General features: G+C 35.6%; 1 protein-coding gene across 2 annotated transcripts; it reads right to left on the bottom strand.

The window, feature by feature from the left end:
* Positions 1-12,266: 12,266 nt before the first annotated feature.
* Positions 12,267-15,885, bottom strand: LOC148026203 (mitogen-activated protein kinase 1-like). 2 transcript variants are annotated; one of them, XM_087693481.1, is made up of 6 exons: positions 15,374-15,885; positions 13,975-14,104; positions 13,746-13,883; positions 13,256-13,594; positions 12,947-13,130; positions 12,267-12,725 (listed from the first exon to the last, which is right to left on the bottom strand). In XM_087693481.1, the coding sequence occupies exons 1-6, from the start codon at positions 15,484-15,486 to the stop codon at positions 12,556-12,558; spliced, it is 1,074 nt and encodes a 357-aa protein (XP_087549607.1). In that variant the 5' UTR covers positions 15,487-15,885; the 3' UTR covers positions 12,267-12,555. The 2 variants fall into 2 exon arrangements, with proteins under 2 accessions (XP_087549607.1, XP_087549606.1); XM_087693480.1 differs by having other exon boundaries at positions 13,975-14,066.
* Between the last annotated feature and the right edge of the window lie 1,698 nt (positions 15,886-17,583).

Raw genomic sequence — 17,583 nt, 5'->3', positions numbered from 1 at the left:
GAATACGTAAAGGTTTTAATACTTTTATATTGCAAGGCTAAGTTGCATATTTCTTTACCTTCTCTTTTTAACATTATATTTTTTATTCTCTTTTCCTCTACTCTTTGCATTAAGTCTTTTTCTCACTATCGCTTCTTTTGGATTTCTTAGCTAGTTGTGCCATCTCATATTAAATTATATGCATCCTAATAGAATAGAATAGAAAATTTCAATTTGAAACTTTTAGAAATGTGGATTTATGAATGTGTCTCTTTTCAAAAGAAGCTTGTTTTCTAGATAAAGGTAAAGTGTTGAAGTGCATTCTTGTAGAAGAGGAGTAGGGCTATCAGTCCAACTATAGAATTCTTTAATTTGTGTTGGGTTATTTTGGAAACTTTCTATTATCCCTTTTTGCGATTGCAATTTCATAGTCCCCAAAGGATTGATCTTTAGTGTTACAAATTAGTGCTCCTTGAGTGAGAAATCTTGTACGTTTCTCTTGATGAGCTTTTTTATGGTTTTGTTGGAGAAGAGTATCACATCATTAGTGTAGGTAACCAAAATTATTTGATAATGTCTTTTATGGAACAATCAGGGGACCCTTTTATAAATGGCACCTTATGCACCATGTGTTGATTCACCAATTTTTTAGTAAATTATCTTTCTTCTTTTGCGACCTTTTGAGAGTCATTGATTTGTTTGGTACTCTCTTCTTTCTTTTGACAAATTGCTTTGACTTTTCTTTTTTGAAAGTGTAACTCTAGTAGCGATATCATTAAAAACTTTATTGTTTTGTGCATAAGATGGAGAGCACAAATACTATTGATTTGAGATTATCTATGGCCTTCATCTCAATAATCACATTTATCTAAACTATTTTTGCAAAAGAACTTTATTAATTCAATAAAAGCTTGTAAATTAGCTTTCTTATCATTTTGAGCTCTTTTATTTGGATCCACGTGGACATTGATTATTTTTGTCAATCTTGATTTTTTTTTAACACTATAGTGATGGAGCCCCTTCTATTCACAACGATATATGTTTTCATGTTAAGCACCAAAGAAAAATACAGTTGGATAGGAAGGTGTCTTGATTTGCTATTTAATCAATTCTTCATCCATGAAGAGTGAATTTTTCTTTTCTATTTGACCAAGTACATATTATTGTTGAAGGAGTTATGCATTCCAATTAGTTGCTTTTACAAATTTTTAAAGGATATCTTTTGGAGAAGATGTAATAGTAATTGATATAAAGAAGGAAGATTGTACAATTTGCTTTGGCGTAGTTTCTTGCATGGTCCTTAGCTCATAGGAAAATTCAATTGATTTGGTGGGAACAAAGATATTTCTTTAGGACTCATTTTAAAGAATTTTATTTTAGGATCATTGTTTTGCTTTAACTTTGCATTAGATCATTCTCTTTGTTGATAATGAGGAATTTTGAAATGTTATTCCATTTATACCTTGTTTTATGGCCACTTTGAAAGAAAAAATCCATCATGCCAATAGGATTTATATAGGAAATCCTTGCTTCGATCAATGAGTAGAGACTCAATCATTCTATTATTTGTTGCATCATACCCACTATTATTTTGGTGAAGAAAATGCTTTATAATATTGTAAACAGAAAATAAGATATCATCTTTTATTTCATCAATCCATTCAAAATTAGAAGGAAGAATATATCTAAATTGATATCTTTGTGAAGATTTTTTCAGTAATTATCACACCCATATGTCACATTTTTTATACTAAGGTTAATACTAATGTTCTAAGAGACTCTTTAATCAATTGTTAAGAAGTTAAAGTATTCGACCATTTTATAGACATCTTTATATATATAATTTATAAAGAAGATTAGGGAAACGTTGGCATATGCCATCCAATACTATGTAAAAGACCTAAATAATGAACTTCTCTTAAAAAAGAGTTAAATTATTATCATCCTCAAAAGGAAGATTTTCAATAAATGTACAATTTGATCTCATCACGTACAACCTTTCATTTGAGTTAAAGTAGCTAAATACTCCAACATCATCTCAATTAGTTTATACTCAAACTTAGTAGGTTATAGTCTAGCCTTCTGTAAGAATAGCCCATTGTATAAGGATGTGTAATATGTAATCATGAATATACTTTGGTGTTAGTCATGCTATAGTTCTTTTAAACTTATCAATCTTATTATTGTAAGGATTGTATACATACAAACATTAATATTCATTATGAACCTTATAACCCCCATACTTTGGTGTTAGTCATTCTAGTTCTTTTAAACTTATCAATTTTTATGAATTGTATAAACATTGATGTTGATATTCATTATAAACATTATAATCCAAATTAAACTCATTATTTCATCAATATTATTAATGTATTTTACAATTGGCACAAATATTACAAGTATGCTCTTTTTGAATTTAAAACCATCCAAACTTTGGCTAAGATTAGTAGTTATTCGATCGAAATCATCCATCATTATAATCATTCAATGATCTTTTATCATTAATAATATAATATAGACCATGAACATTAGACTTAGGGACTTCTAGATTAGATTGAACATGTGGAGGATCGTTTCTAATAAGGATATATTCAAGAAATATTTACATTATAAATATTGCCAATGGAAATTATCTATTTTGCATATTTCTTCTTGCTTATTAAATCAATATTCATAACAAAGACCTTTGCCATCATTCTTAAGATTGAATTTTATAATATGAATTAGATCAAAGAAATTCGAAGTCATGATGAGTCATTGTAATAGTTGCAATGCAAGGTACTCTAGAAAATACATCAACTACATTATGTTTTTTCAAAATGTACATAACTTAAAAATGAAATATAAACCCCTTAAAAACTCCATCTTGTATGTTTCCTACAAATGCTTTTGAGTCTTAAAATATTATAAGCTTTGATAATCAATTTTAATTAAAAAATTCATTATATAAAGAATAATGCTTTCATATCTTCAAAGCATAATAGACAGCTAAAAGCTCCTTTTCAAAAATGTCATATATTTTCTCTACATCATATAAATGATAGCTTTCAAATGCTACAGCATGCCCAAAATTTAGTACTACATCAATATAATCATTACAAGACTTCTTAATTTAGCACTACACAAATACAATCATTACAAGTATTTGCTTCCACCACAAATTGGTTTATCAAATTCAAAATGATAAAAACATGAAGAGAAAAAGCCATGTGTACAAAATACTTGATAAGGCTGTGAAAATAGAAGTATAAGATCAAAAAGATTACACCTCATATATATCACAAAGTTTATACCATTCTTGGATTATCTTAATCTTTTTAAGATCCATATAAATCCCTTCAAAAGAGATAAAATACCTAATATAATTTATTTTATACATAAAAATATCCCTCTATTTATCATTTATTAAAATTTTATTTTATCAAGCAATGTCCAAATTAACAATGTTTCTTTTCATTCTTACTAAAAATAAAAAAAATATCAATATATTATCAATTGTCTTCAAAAATATGCTCCACCATTCAAATGAAGATAGTTGGTATATTAGTCAATCGAAAAGAAAACACTAAGAATTCATAAAGACTAAAATAAAGTTTTAAAATGAGTTTTATGTACATTTTATGGCATTATCATGATTTGATAATTTGGTGATAACCACTCTTCAAATCAATATTATTCAAAACCTTTGAGACTCCTAAACAATCCAAAATGTCATCAAGTCTAGATACATAAAATCAATTTTTCACAATAATTTTGTTAAGGGCTCAATAATCAATACACATTTTGAACATGTTATCCTTCTTTTAAACAAAAACTAGTGAACAAAATGACGAGCTACTTAGCCTAATTAGCCCAAAATTAAATAAGTCTTCGACTTGCTTTCTTATTTCTTCTTACTGAGAGTTACTCACACTATATGGTGCTATATTTGGAAAAGAACTACCCAAAATGATACAATATGGTGGTCTTTTGTCCTTTCTAAGTAAACTTAATAAGAAAGATCCTTCAAAAAATAATCCTTATACTTTTCTAATTGTAAGTTACTCTTGGTTTTTATCATTCATGTTATTTTTATATCATTGACATAAGCTAAACATCATTGAATATAATACATATAGCTTACCCTAAATATACTATCTCCAAATACTCTAACATAAATCTAGTACTTATTGCCTTTGTTAGTGACTTCTATCTTTTTTTTTTTTTTAAGATAGCTAATTCTATCCTATGATTCTAAGGCATACAAAGAATCACATAACCATCAAAATCTCCGATACAAAATATATCTTCATTGTTATAGCCTTGGATTTAAAATTTTGAGCTTGCCAAAATAGAGTATTATAATCTTCACAATATTACTTTCATCGACACTTAAAGCTTGGCAAACTTCGATTAGAGTTTTCATCTTTTCATCTTTTAATCCAAGCTCTTTAGGCAACTCCAAGAAAATGAAGTTTTCATTTGCTCCAAGGTCTATTAGAAACAGTGTTTTACTTAGCTTGTAATTGTATCCAGACTTTTAGTAGTTTGCGCATCTTTGGAGTGTGATTTGTATTTGCAATTATATCATTAACAACATTAATTATCACTAATAACTTGGACTTGTCCAAAACTTTTTTTAATTCTTTGTTTGGACATCACTTTTCTATATACCCTATTTATTCACACTTAAAATACTTTTTTTATTTTATGAAGCATTGTTTTTTACTTGGAAAAGTTAATTTGCTTGTGGGTATAGATTGAAGTGCAATTAAGTGACATTTGAAATTGCATAGAGCTTCATTTTCTTTTGATTCAATGGTTGCATTTGTTGTTGCTTTTGTCCTTCTTTTGGAGATAAATACTCCTCATGATCAACCATTCTATTCTTATCACTCTTTTGAAATGATTTATTGTCATTATGTTCCATTTTTCATGACTTAGCATGGTCAACGAGTTTCTTGAGACTAGAATAATGATTTTGATTAAGAGCAATATAAAGTTCAAAATACAAACCTCCCTAAAACTTCTTAATCTTTTTAGAGTTATTGATTTCCTTAAAATGTTGGATCTCCAAGAGTAGCTGCCAAAAAAAATTTGTGTAGTCATCAAGTGACTCATTTTTTCTTTGCCACACTAATCTCATTTCATATTTACACCTCTTTTAAAAGAAATAGAAAAAAATTAACCTTGTATAATACAAACAAAGGAACCACCAAGATTTTAAGAAACAAGTTCATATTTGACACCATCCGCTAAGTGCGAGCAAACTTAATCTTTTCTCTTTATTTATACTTGCCACCACTACTATATAACATTTGAAATTAACAAATAGACTTTAGAAAAAGATCAAGATTTTGAGGATCATGATACACTAAATTTACTTTTTTTTCAAGTAGAGATCATAGCTTTGTCTTTTTCTTATACATTGGATCTTAAGATTAAAGATAATGAAGAGATTGATAGTGATGAAGATGGATACAATGGTAAAGAATATCATAATGTTTATTGATAAGATTTTTCGTGAGAAGAGTATATCTTTATCGCTTAATGAGAGTCTAAAAAATGCACATCATGAGTTTGAAGAAGAGAATGACCTTTGACAAGATCTCTTTCTTTATATTGAAGTAGAATAGAACCTTTCTCTTGTTTCACTATGTCTCTAGAATATAGCTGGGCTTTTTTATCAACTACTTTCATCAATATGGCTTTGTGTCCTTTCCGCTTCTCACCTGTCTCTAGTTTGAAAAGCTCACAAATATATTAATTCTCCTCTCTAAGGCTTTGAAGGGCTTAAAGAATAGTACTTAGATCTTCCATTGGGATTCTTAAAAAAACATATGTATACTTATGCATTCAATTCAAGTGCTAAAATTTTTAAAAACCTATAAATATAAACACAGCCAATATTGAGATGAGGATCAACCCAATATTATCTAAAACAATATTCAAGACTTAATATTTTAAAAAGTTTAAAAAACAAATATTTAAAGCTAAACATGATAATTTACCACCATAGAAATGTTAAAGTAAAAAAGACAAGATTGAGGGTTAAAGATTAACAAACCCTCTCCACCTCCTTAGATCCCCCCAAAGGTTTTTTATTTCTACTCAATCTAAGTTTTTTTTTTAAGAGCTTAATTACAATCAACTAGAGAGTAAGAGAAGTAATTCTTACTCCTACAAGATCATGAAAAAATATATATAGATGGATAGGACTAACTTTAGGCTATCCAAAAACCTAATGTAAAATAATTAAAAAACGAATTCTCTTTACAAGGGGGGGGAAAACAAATGCGAAAAAAAATAAAGTAACACGACAAGTTTCCCAACCACATATCATAAGTGTAACAACCGGTAAGACACTTCAAAACTTGTAACTTGACACTTGTCTTTTCTCTATGGGCCTCTATTTTGTTTTACATATTGTCAATAATAAAAACAATTGAATTTAATAAGCACTATTAGTATACAAAACTTATTATTTTTAAAACACTCTCTCTATTTTTTAAGACTAGCCTCTCACAAATCAAAGTTTTGCTATCTCAAGAATCCTTACAAACCTATGAAAGAATAGGGCATGGAATAAAGTTTTGTAAGTTTTCAAAGAGTCTAATATAACTTACTTGGTGAAAAGCAAGAAAAAAATAAGTATTAATATTTTCATGATTATATTTTTTATATTTATTTTATAATTCCTAGGCTTTTATTTATGGGCATCTCCTCAATATATTTTGTATTCTTCGACTTAAAGAGAACCAATGATGCTTCAAGTTTTTCTTTTTATTTATGTCTATGTTAGTTTTTCTTTGGACTTTATAAATATGTTCTAGATGTTTTGAACCTTAGTGTTCGTGGACCTAAAGAGAACCATTGAACCTCCAAGATCCCAAATGATCTATTATTTATGTCTTAGCTATTTTTTGAAGTGAGTGTCACCTAACCAACTTTGCTTATCTTAAGTATATTATATGAGCTTGAGTATGTTAAAAACAAGGCCCTTCTAATAAGGTTATACAAACTAGCCTTAAAGGAACAAGCATTTGTCACATCACAAGTTTAAACAAAGTAAAAATGTAATCATCAATGATATTATGATAACTTGCCATTCATGCACCAACCTATATAAGAGACATTAAAAGTTCATTTGTAACAACTAAACTAAGAGATCAAATAAGTTGAATCTAGATCAATCTAGCCTTGCATAGCTTTAGAAAGACCTCAATGTCTTTTGAATCTACTTCTATTTTTTACATGATTTTCATTTAATACATTTTTTAATCTCTTGTCAAGTTTTGTGTTGTTAATCATGACTATGTTTGACTATTTTCCACCATAGAGCATTTAGTATCCTTGTGATTTAGTATAATAAGCTCCATATTTTCAATAAGGATCAACCTAATTAACTCAAAGTATATGTATACAATAAAAAATACCAATCAAGAATCCAAAAATTGAAATGTACACCCAACATGTGGATGAAACTCTAAACCCTAAGCCAACAAAAAAGTGAATAGAAATGCTCATCCAAATGTGTGCAAACTAAAGAGAGTTCATCTTTTCTTCTTGCTTCCATATCTATCTTATTGTGAAAACATGGAGTGAGGGAGAGAATGTGAGTGAGGATATAGGTGAGGAACTTGCAAGAGTGAAGCTTTCATCTCCTCTTGCATTCCTTTTCTTCCTATTCAAGGTGAGAGGGTTGAGATTGAGGTTGTGGAAGTGAGAAATAAATGAAATTTTATGATATATTAATGTCTACAAAGAGGCCATAATGATGTATGAGACCATGAGTTACAATCATTGTACGACAATACAATTGTCTCAAAAAAACAATAAATAAAAATATAATGAAAATTACAAAGAGACAAAAGCTAAAAGTAAGAAAACTCTAACTAACAAATAAAAAGGCCCTAACTAATACAAGCTCATGGGAATGTAGAGGAGCTAGCTCTAACCCAATTAATAATCTCATGTATCTACTTATGGAAGTGTTTTTGACCCCTATGTCAAGGTTTGAAACATTTGGATCACCCAAGTTAGATGGCCCGATCAATCAATGTCCCCCATGTAAGTGTAGATAACTGAGATCATGGCTGTATTGAAACCTCTTAAGTCTCTCTCATTAAGAAATCTATAAGCTAGGTGAGACCTCGATGTCGAGAGCTCCTATACTCCGAAAAAGGGAATCCTCATATCTCCTGGAGAAAGAAACCAAGACACTACTAATTAGTTGAATCTACAACTCTAGACAATGGCCCAAATCCATCCCTAAAAATAGACAATAAAAATGGCCTCAAATATCATTGTATGCTAGGCCTCAACAAACATAGTGCTCCTCTATCTTTGGCTTTAGCTGACATATCTAGCATGTACACTCTTCCAATGGTATGGATTCAAATTTACCAAACTAGATTTGTAGTTGGTGTGAAGAGGTACACAACTAACCAATAACACTTCTATTGTCATTTGAGAGGTGGGACTCTAGTCATGCAACACTCATTATCATACCAACTATTCTGAGGTATCATCCCAATGGAGGCTCTCTATGTAGGCCTAAATTATGGGAAGGCTACCCCTACTACTGTGTGTAGAGCCTCTTTAGTGGAATGTCGATGTTTGCATCTTACAATAGTTTGATGAGCTCCACCTCATAAATATCCTCTCTCTCTCTCTCTCTCTCTCTCTCTCTCTCTCTCTCTCTCTCTCTCTCTCTCAAAAGTTAGTGGGCTGCACACTGAATCTACAAATCAGCAAATTGGCAATCCATAATGAAAAAAAGGTAAGCATGACCTATTACTACCTTTTGAGTATATGTGGTGAGATTGAGAAATCATGAATATAGGGAACAAACATCAACATACCAAGTGTATAGTATATTGTGCTAGCACCATGCCGATGAGGGTAATAAGTGAAGGAGCCTGACGACGCATGTTTACCTAGGCCATTAAGGATGGCTAGTCCATGTGTCATGTGCATCTCCACAAGATATCTCCCATACTTTGTGACTTCTCCCACATCCTAGGAGATCCTCTCCATCTATAACTCTTACCACATCCTACTATAATATCTCCTCAGGTAGGAGACCGTCCTAGAATTAAAGTCTCCTAATAGGATGGCATCTCCCTCCCTCGAGAACTCCCAAATATCCTCATCCAACACTACACATGATGATCACCCCTTGGGTGGGGCAAACCAAGATGCCATATGGGTAGAACATCAACAATCATGTATAGAGTGCACTCCTCACCCGTCACTCACCCACATATATCTAGCTTGCTCATCTCTATGAACCACTTATATCATCTATTGGGGTACCTCTTTGAATAGCACGATCAGTCCTGACCCTTTGCTACTCTTAACATATGCATGTTTCCTTCACACATGCTAACTTCCATCCATAACATGTCGCTCGTGGGAGCATAATATGCAGCCCACAATGTGTCTAAGTAAAACACTATGTCCCTCTCTTTGAATGTCTCCTCAAATGTTGTCACATTTAGTCATAAAACCCCATTACTATTTCAAGTTGCTAATACAAGGTTGTTCCCATAAGTCTCAAGCTGCCAATTTGGTACCTCTCCCTAACCACCATTGTTTCTCCTTATAGAAGGCTAGCTTGCCCTCCTCTCTAGTTGTCTTGATTCTTGTCATGCACTCTTGTATGTGTTAATTGAGTTAGTGTAAGATCGTCACCCAAAAACACAATTGTATATTTCAACATGTAGCATTAAGCTAAAAAGTTTCTCCTAGCCTCTATGGTGAGGAAGCAAAAGATGAGAACACGCCTCTTTGAGATCTCTCCCAAGCTTTGCTTATCCACTCTCCAAACAGATATACGCATATCTTTCTTGATTTTCATGAGCATGTATAGCTCATTGGTGTCTTTTACCACTCGTGTTCCTCGACCCCATAACCCAAACATGGAGTGCTCTTTCTTACTGGTTTTATTACTCCTCCAGTGTGTCATTGATTATGGAGATTATAGATGTGTTTGCCAATTATGTCTTTTTCTTTGAAATTTGAATCCCTTGTCCAATATGTTCGTTTGTTTGTTTTCTTGTGCGTCTCTGTAGAAGATAAGGTCTCTTTTATCGATCTATTCTTCCTTCTTTTGGAGTTGTTGGACTTCTTCCATAATGCAAATGAAGAAGATTCCTTGATCATATCAAGTTGGATTTCTCCTCGTTCCAATATGGGACTAAATGGTATATCATTGAAATTGCAACTTAAGTGATTTAATCTCCTCATCTTATGCTTCAATCTCACATTCAAGCTTCTTAATCTTATCATTTAAGCTACCTATTCACTATGCTCAATCCATTGTTGCATTTTTTTAAGAAAATTTAGTAACAATGTTTGTGATAAGGCAAGATAGGTATAAAGAATGAAATATTAAAGTGTAGCAAACTGCTATAGACAAAGCAAGAATTGCAAGAAGACTGGGCGAGACATAAAACAAGGATCCTGAGAATGAGGCAAATTCCGGAAGGCAAGGGATATAAAGGACAAGACAATGTTGTCAAGTGCAAGGTGGGTTTTTGGGGGGGAGGGGGGCACATCCAAGATAAGGGGTGTGTTCAAATACGACAAGGTGGGACATGCTAGAAAAGGGCAAGGCAAGGTACCACAAGAGCAAGGGGAAAGCCCAAGGCACACGATATACAAGGTATGAGAGGTGTGCTAGGACAAGGCAAGCCTGGGTCCTGCAAGGAAATAAACAAGACTAGGGTAGGGGAGAGAGAGAGAGAGAGAGAGAGAGAGAGAGAGAGAGAGAGAGAGAGAGAGAGAGAGAGAGAGAGAGAGAGAGAGAGAGAGAGAGAGAGAGAGCTCCTCTCCATCTTGTATCTTCTCCTCTTCACAGAGCACTCCAACCATGAACCAATAGCAAAGGAGTGAAGGGAAGAAATCAAAGAAGCACCATTTGAATCACACAACCAACTTCAAGGCAAGGCAATGAGATAAGAGTGTGTCTTGACCTTGTGATAAGCTAGTGTAGGTGATCATATTTTGAGCATGACAATTTTTGTGCCAATGGTGGCAACAATTTCAATATTTATTACTCCCTCTCCACTCACTCATCTTTCATTCAACCAAATTTCTTCATTCACCCACACTAAAATTTCAAGCTACATATCAAGATTGAATGTTGCAACCTTATGTATCGCTCTAGCTTTTTTCAAATTTGTTCCTTCTTTCTTCTGCATTTTTTTTAGTCTCCACCACTCATTGCAAGTTCACTTTCCTTAACATTTCACATTCTCACAAATTCTCTCTTAGATTAGAGTTTCTTTATTTTACTTGGGAAACATGATCATTCCTTGAAATTCCAATGTAATTAATAGTCTCAAAGAGTGATCTAGTCTTCATAAATGTTTTCTTCTTTTCATTTTTTCTCCTCTATCCCCCTCTTATTTTCTCTCATCTATTGTTTTTCACTTTGGTAGCTACTTTTTTTTTTTCCTCTACCTCAATCTACTCGTGTTGTAAAGACCCGTGAGGAATATCCTAAGATGACTCTAATTCTACCAAACGTGTAAGCACCTTGTCAAGTGAGTTCTTCAAAACCACATTTTTCATGTTCCAAGTTATGACCTCATTGATGCAAATACTCCTATGGTCCTAACTCTTGATTTGCCTCAACTATAATGCCAAGACCTTTAAGAAAGTCTTTTACCTCATCTCATTGTTAAGATAATAGCTTAAATCTAACCCTCAACCATAGGTGCTACCCTTGCATCCTCGAAGGAGGTGACTGATGAAGATTGAAGACCACTCAACCCAAATGTGAGGAAACCTTTACATAAAAGTGATAGGTGATATGATATATGTAAAAAGGAACCTCTAAACATACAAAACACTTAGCTATTGGAAATGCAAGGAGAGACTATTCTAGAGAGAAATGACCACTTCTAAAGATACAATGATAAACTAGAGAAAAAGATGAACTAATAAGTGACAAACTAGCCTTAAGAATAGAGAGAGAGAGAGAGAGAGAGAGAATCTAAGTGTGTAACAACTCGACATAAAATGCTGAACACAATTGACTCATGATATATCTTATGATGGAGAAACTAGATAGAGTTTCACGTATGCACACGCGTGCACATGCATCCATGCACACGCACACAATCTTTAAGGGCATCTATCAAAGGTTACAATAACTTGAAATAAAGTGAGGATCACAATTGACCCATTATATATATCTTTTTATGGAGAAACTCAACAGAATTTATTGTTCTATTGTGTGTGAAATCTCTTTGCTTTGCTACTATTTTATGAGACTTGATAACTTGGGGCACAGGCTGTTGTTTTGATTCTTGCTGGTAACATAAGACTATTATTGGTGCAATATCTGAGTCATGTGCCAATATTGCAGACGTCAGCATGTCGCATGTTCTCTTAAGACTTAATAATCTGCATTTAAGCAAAGCTCGCAAAGACAGCTCATTAGAGCTGCCTTAAACACGTGACAGGGTATGAGTGAACCTGCCTAATCCACATCACAGCTCGTCCCAACACAAATACAAACACCTTTCTTTGAGCAAGGGAGAGAAGAAAGAAACAATTCAAAGTGTTGCTACATTAGCTATCTACCTAAGAATAATCTGGATTGAAACTCAAGGCCTCCTGGTATATCAACTCCCGGATTTGGTTTTCTGTTAATTTCTGCTCATCCACATCAAAACAAAATGGTGTAGAACAGCATGGCTCATCTGATATATCGTGCAATCTTGACAGGTAAGGATGTGCAAGTGCAGCTTCCACTGCAAATTTGGTTCCCAATATCATTGATACATTGAACATCAAGACAAACATGTCAAAGAGTGGTCAAATTTTCAGTTCAAATATGGTGGTGTGAGGGTACTTTCATAGCTTGGAGTGCGTCATCGTGCAAATATGATAACATTACTGGAAGTATTAAATGCTCTGTGTTATAAAAATACATTAAAGCAACTTAAAGACTGGCATTAGTTAGAAAATCTACCTGTAATGCGCTTAGTCGGATCAAATGTCAGCATCTTCTCAACAAGATCAAGAGCTAAAGGAGACACTTTAGGAAACTTCTGTACCAGAGATTGCTTTTGATATCGCGGCAGCTGATGGAGGTAACGTCTGGCATATTCATTTCTAACAAACTGCAGTTCAGAATCCCTTGGCAAACCAATCAACTGCATTGGAGTAGCAAAACGCCTCAAGATTTCGTCAACTAGAGTTACATAAGTGAAACGAGATCACAGAAAATAACTTATAAATCTTAGCACAAAGCCAGGGATTGAGTAATTGACTGTCCAACCTTGACAATGGTTCTCAACTGATGAATATAATCCCTTCCTGGAAACAATGGCTCATGGTTTACGAGCTCCATAAAGATGCAACCCACAGACCATACATCAATAGCTCCTGTGTAGTCTGCTGAATTCAATAGCAATTCTGGTGCCCGGTACCACCTAGTTACCACATACTCTGTCATGAAGTCCATCTCTGAACTCGAAGATGTTCGTGCCAGCCCAAAATCTGCAATCTTGAGATCACAATTGGAGTTTATCAACAAGTTTCCTGGCTTTAAATCTCGATGCAGCACATTAGCTGAGTGAATGTACTTCAAGCCTCTCAAGAGTTGGTACAAGAAATACTGCACAAACGTCCCAGTGTAAGTACAGGGGAAGTTAAGGAAAAGAAGGTAGCCACTCTCCCCAGATATAAGGATAACAACCTGCAATAGAACAGTAAGGTACTTATACGACATAATCAGAGGAAAGAAAGATGTAGCAACTATGTAACACCTGACAATGATCCTCTGTCAATGCTTGCCCTGTGCGTATTAATTCTGAAAGGTCAGAATCCATAAGTTCGTATGCCACGTAAACATCATTATAACTGTCACGATTAGGGGGAGGAATTATGTCTTTGATAGCAATCACCTGGAAAAGGAGAGTGCAGTAATTTGCTCATGGATAGTCAAGTCACTGAGTATCCTGTGAAGAAAACAAAAGCAAAAAGCAACTATCATACATTTTCATGGTGCATATGCCGAAGAAGCTTTAACTCTCGGTAGGTTCTCTTGGCATCCATTCTGTTGTCAAACACCTTGTAAATCTTCTTTACTGCAACAATCTCGTTGGTTTCAGAATTCAACACTGAACTGTCAAGCAAAATGAAAGCAGAGACATTATGAGGGGGGAAGAAAAAAGCCTATCAAAGAGCTGTCTCTGCAACACAGGACAGCAGAAAGCAAGGAGCCTTACAACTATAATGCAGCACATAATCTTAGTCAAACTTTGCAGATATACAGATAAAATAATCATCATTTATGTGACAAGATCATGGAATTCAAAAGGCCTGCACAATGTGCTGAAGAGAGTGCCTAAGCTATGCCATGAGAATACTTGCATTCACCGTGTGGGGCAAACACCTACACATCGGCAGTGCAAGATGCAGAATCATCATGTGCCATTAGAATCAAAAAGACAACTACGTAAGCACACGTGATATCACTCTGATCCTGATCCTTTTGAAAGAGCCACATCTCCACCATGGGATAGCAGCAACCAAGAACCAAACAACAATAACACATTGGATAATCACATCAAAACATTGAAGGAGAGGGAAAAGTAGCCATGATTCATGCGACTAGACAATCTGCTCAGAAAGGCTCTGTGCAATGTGCAGAAGAGAATGGCAAAGGTATGCCATCAAAACTCTCAAACTCACCAGAGAGCACCTGCACAAATGGCAGTGCAAGATTGCAAGATGGAATGTGTGGTTGCAAGATTGCTAAAGCAAACACCGTGTCATCGAACTCAGAGATCAAGGCGTCTGAACATAATTCTTCTCAGAAAGGCTCTGTGCAAGGTGCAGAAGAGAATGGCAAGGGTATGCCATCAAAACTCTCAAACTCACCAGAGAGCACCTGCACAAATGGCAGTGCGAGATTGCAAGATGGAATGTGTGGTTGCAAGATTGCTAAAGCAAACACCGTGTCATCGAACTCAGAGATCAAGGTGTGTGAACATAATTCCACTCATCAGGCAAGACAAACAAGACCAAGCATGTCTTCACTGTGCGTTGAGCACCCACAGCATAAGAAGTTTTTGGCATTTTGGGCTCTTTTGCCTTGTTTTTCTCTATAGTGTTCTATATCATGAGCTTCTGCAAGGGAGGGATTGCTTAACTGAGTAGGTGCAGTTGGGAGCTGGGTGGAATACCAGCCCGTGTGGTTGGGGGCAAGGGCTGCTGGCCCAGGGTGCAGGTATACAGTCTCTCCCTCATGGAAGCTCCTGATGTCGCAATGTGAGGCTTACGGTGAAAATTCTTGTGCACGTGAGGAAGACAAGATCCAAAACGTGAAAAACTGTCTAAAACTTCTTGTGCAGGTGAGGGATGCAAGATCCAAACCAGGCAATGAACTCACCAAACAAGACCGTATGCGCCTCTACCGATGGGCCGCAGAGGAGGGGTGTATTTGGCAGTAAGCTCAAAGGGAACCCCATAAATGTTGTATTCCACGAACCGGCCTCCGTGCATGGTGACGCCTTGGACGTCGTACTCGTCCCAGTCATCACCATAGTCCGCTACCCCTAGCTGCTCTTCTTCTTCTTCTTCTGCCTCCTTTGCCTGATTGGGGCCATTTGCAGTCGTTGCTGATCCTCCATTTCTTTGCTTCTTCTGCTGCTGGTAACGTTGATGTTTCTTGCGAGGACGCCTGTCATCGTCTGTTCTCTGAGATTTCCCGGACTGAAGGTCGCCGCAAAGCAGAGAGCACAAGGCAGCAAGCCAGTAATGGAGAGCCAGCCTGACCTAAAACCTGCAGATCGGTTTGCGAGAATCTTTTTGCAGTCGGCGTCTTTTGGACCCGCCTTTGCAACACAATACGCGCAGCATCTTCACCTTTACTATCTTGTACCTGGCAGGCAGCGCCTAGGATTTCACATATCATAGCCCTCGCACATAAGGTGCTTAAAAGGTTAACCTAGTTACTACTTTTGTGACGTGGCATAGAAATCAATCTTAGTATCTTACTTATTATATTATTTTTGTTATAGGTTCGGAAACCCTCTAACTTCCAGAGAGCTTCCCGAACCTACCCTTTTTTCAAATTTCTCTTTTTTAATCAAAACTCCCTCCTCTCCTCTTTTTCTCAACTGTAATCTCTAGTTTTCTCTTCTCTCTCCGTTTTCTCGTCCCTTTCCCTTTTCGAACATAATTTTTCACACACTTTGAGAGGGAGATAGAAGAAAAGAAAGAGAGAGAGGAAGAAGAAGAAGATGGTGAGAGGAAGGGGGAAATAGGAAAGAGAATATTCTTTTTAAATTAAACATTTTTCTTCTCCCCTTCTCTCTCTCTCTTTCTCTCTCTCTCTCATAGTTAGATTAAACTTTTTAATTTAAACTCTCTGTGAGGTGTCCGCTAGTCCCAATCCACGGCACACCTTTTAGTAGTCCATCAGTAGGTTTTCCCATAAATGATGTCGCCCAGTGCTCCCTTGAAACATCACGGGGTTGTCACTTAGGCCCTACCGAGTCTACTTCGCAACGGGAGAGTTCTGGCCGAACCCACTAGGATCGACCTGAAGTCTTGGGTTCCTAAAATCGGATGGGTCTCCTAGCAGCCAGCTAGCGTCAGTAATTTCGAGTTTCACTTTTTAGAGGATTACTCGATCTGAAGTGGACTTGCCATTGCACTTGGTTCAAAGAGAATGGGAGACAGAGGGGAGTGCGGTACGTCAACCCTCCTGCCCATAAGGCAAAATCCCATTCCGGCCCCCTAAAACAATGCAAGTCGGTTCTACCTAATGACTACTTGGTCAATTTATCGTCTTCCTATTTCTATATTCAATGTAGAAAAGCTCCCAGCTAACCGAGACCACCCTACCATTGGACGGACCCGTCGGGGGTTACGCCCACCCGCTTTCCTCTGATGATGGGTCATCTTTAGTTTTTTAATTACCTACAATACATTTATTGGAACATATACAACCAACTTCCTTAATTAGTCCATTAAGTCACATGTTCCTTCATATAATTTATCTCACTAACACGCATACAATTCGAACAGTAAAGCAAACTTCTTTATTATATTGAAAGTTTATTACAATTTCCATCATTCCGTCCCAGCGGAAGATACACAGAATTCCATAAGGACATTCTGTCCACCAAGATTCCACCCTCATAACTAGTATTTAGGGTTCCAGGATCCCATCCTGGGTCACGAAGGGGCTCGTCAGATTCTTGGAACAGTGCAGGATTTACAGCCAGGGCCCCCTCTGGCACCTACAATTCCTACTGCCCGAGACTATCCCTACTGACAGACCTTTCGCCTACGGAGCCGGTCCAAGCCTCTCGTAGCGATAATCATGACCCCCTTGGAGTAGGGTCTCGCCGCTAGCTTGGGGGTAGCCTAGCGCGATCCTTCCTTTTATTCTGTTTGACAATAATTTCAATCAAAAATCTAGATTCTAGCAAACACAAACAGTCCTTTCAAATATGTATCAAATAGTGCAATGACAATCATCCCATCCTGTAAATCATAACTTCACATAGCCAAGGTAGACCTTATCCTAAGGTAACCTTACATTCTAATGAGGATTCTTCTCCCCATAAAGAAATGTTGAGTACACCTCTT

The sequence above is a fragment of the Lygodium microphyllum genome, chromosome 14, assembly GCF_053477565.2.
Source record: "Lygodium microphyllum isolate KBCC chromosome 14, Lygodium_microphyllum_v1.1.10, whole genome shotgun sequence".
Taxonomy (NCBI): domain Eukaryota; kingdom Viridiplantae; phylum Streptophyta; class Polypodiopsida; order Schizaeales; family Lygodiaceae; genus Lygodium; species Lygodium microphyllum.
The sequence above is the reverse complement of the archived record's forward strand: the minus strand, read 5'-3'. Positions and strand labels throughout refer to the sequence as shown.

Excerpts from the sequence above, each read along its gene's own strand:
- LOC148026203 (XM_087693480.1), bottom strand. The coding sequence starts at position 15,527 with ATGGTGATGACTGGGACGAGTACGACGTCCAAGGCGTCACCATGCACG. Across the intron at positions 13,884-13,974 it reads GGCATATGCACCATGAAAAT|GTGATTGCTATCAAAGACAT; the intron begins GTATGATAGTTG and ends CTCCTTTTCCAG. Across the intron at positions 13,131-13,255 it reads AGTTGAGAACCATTGTCAAG|TTGATTGGTTTGCCAAGGGA; the intron begins GTTGGACAGTCA and ends ACTCCAATGCAG.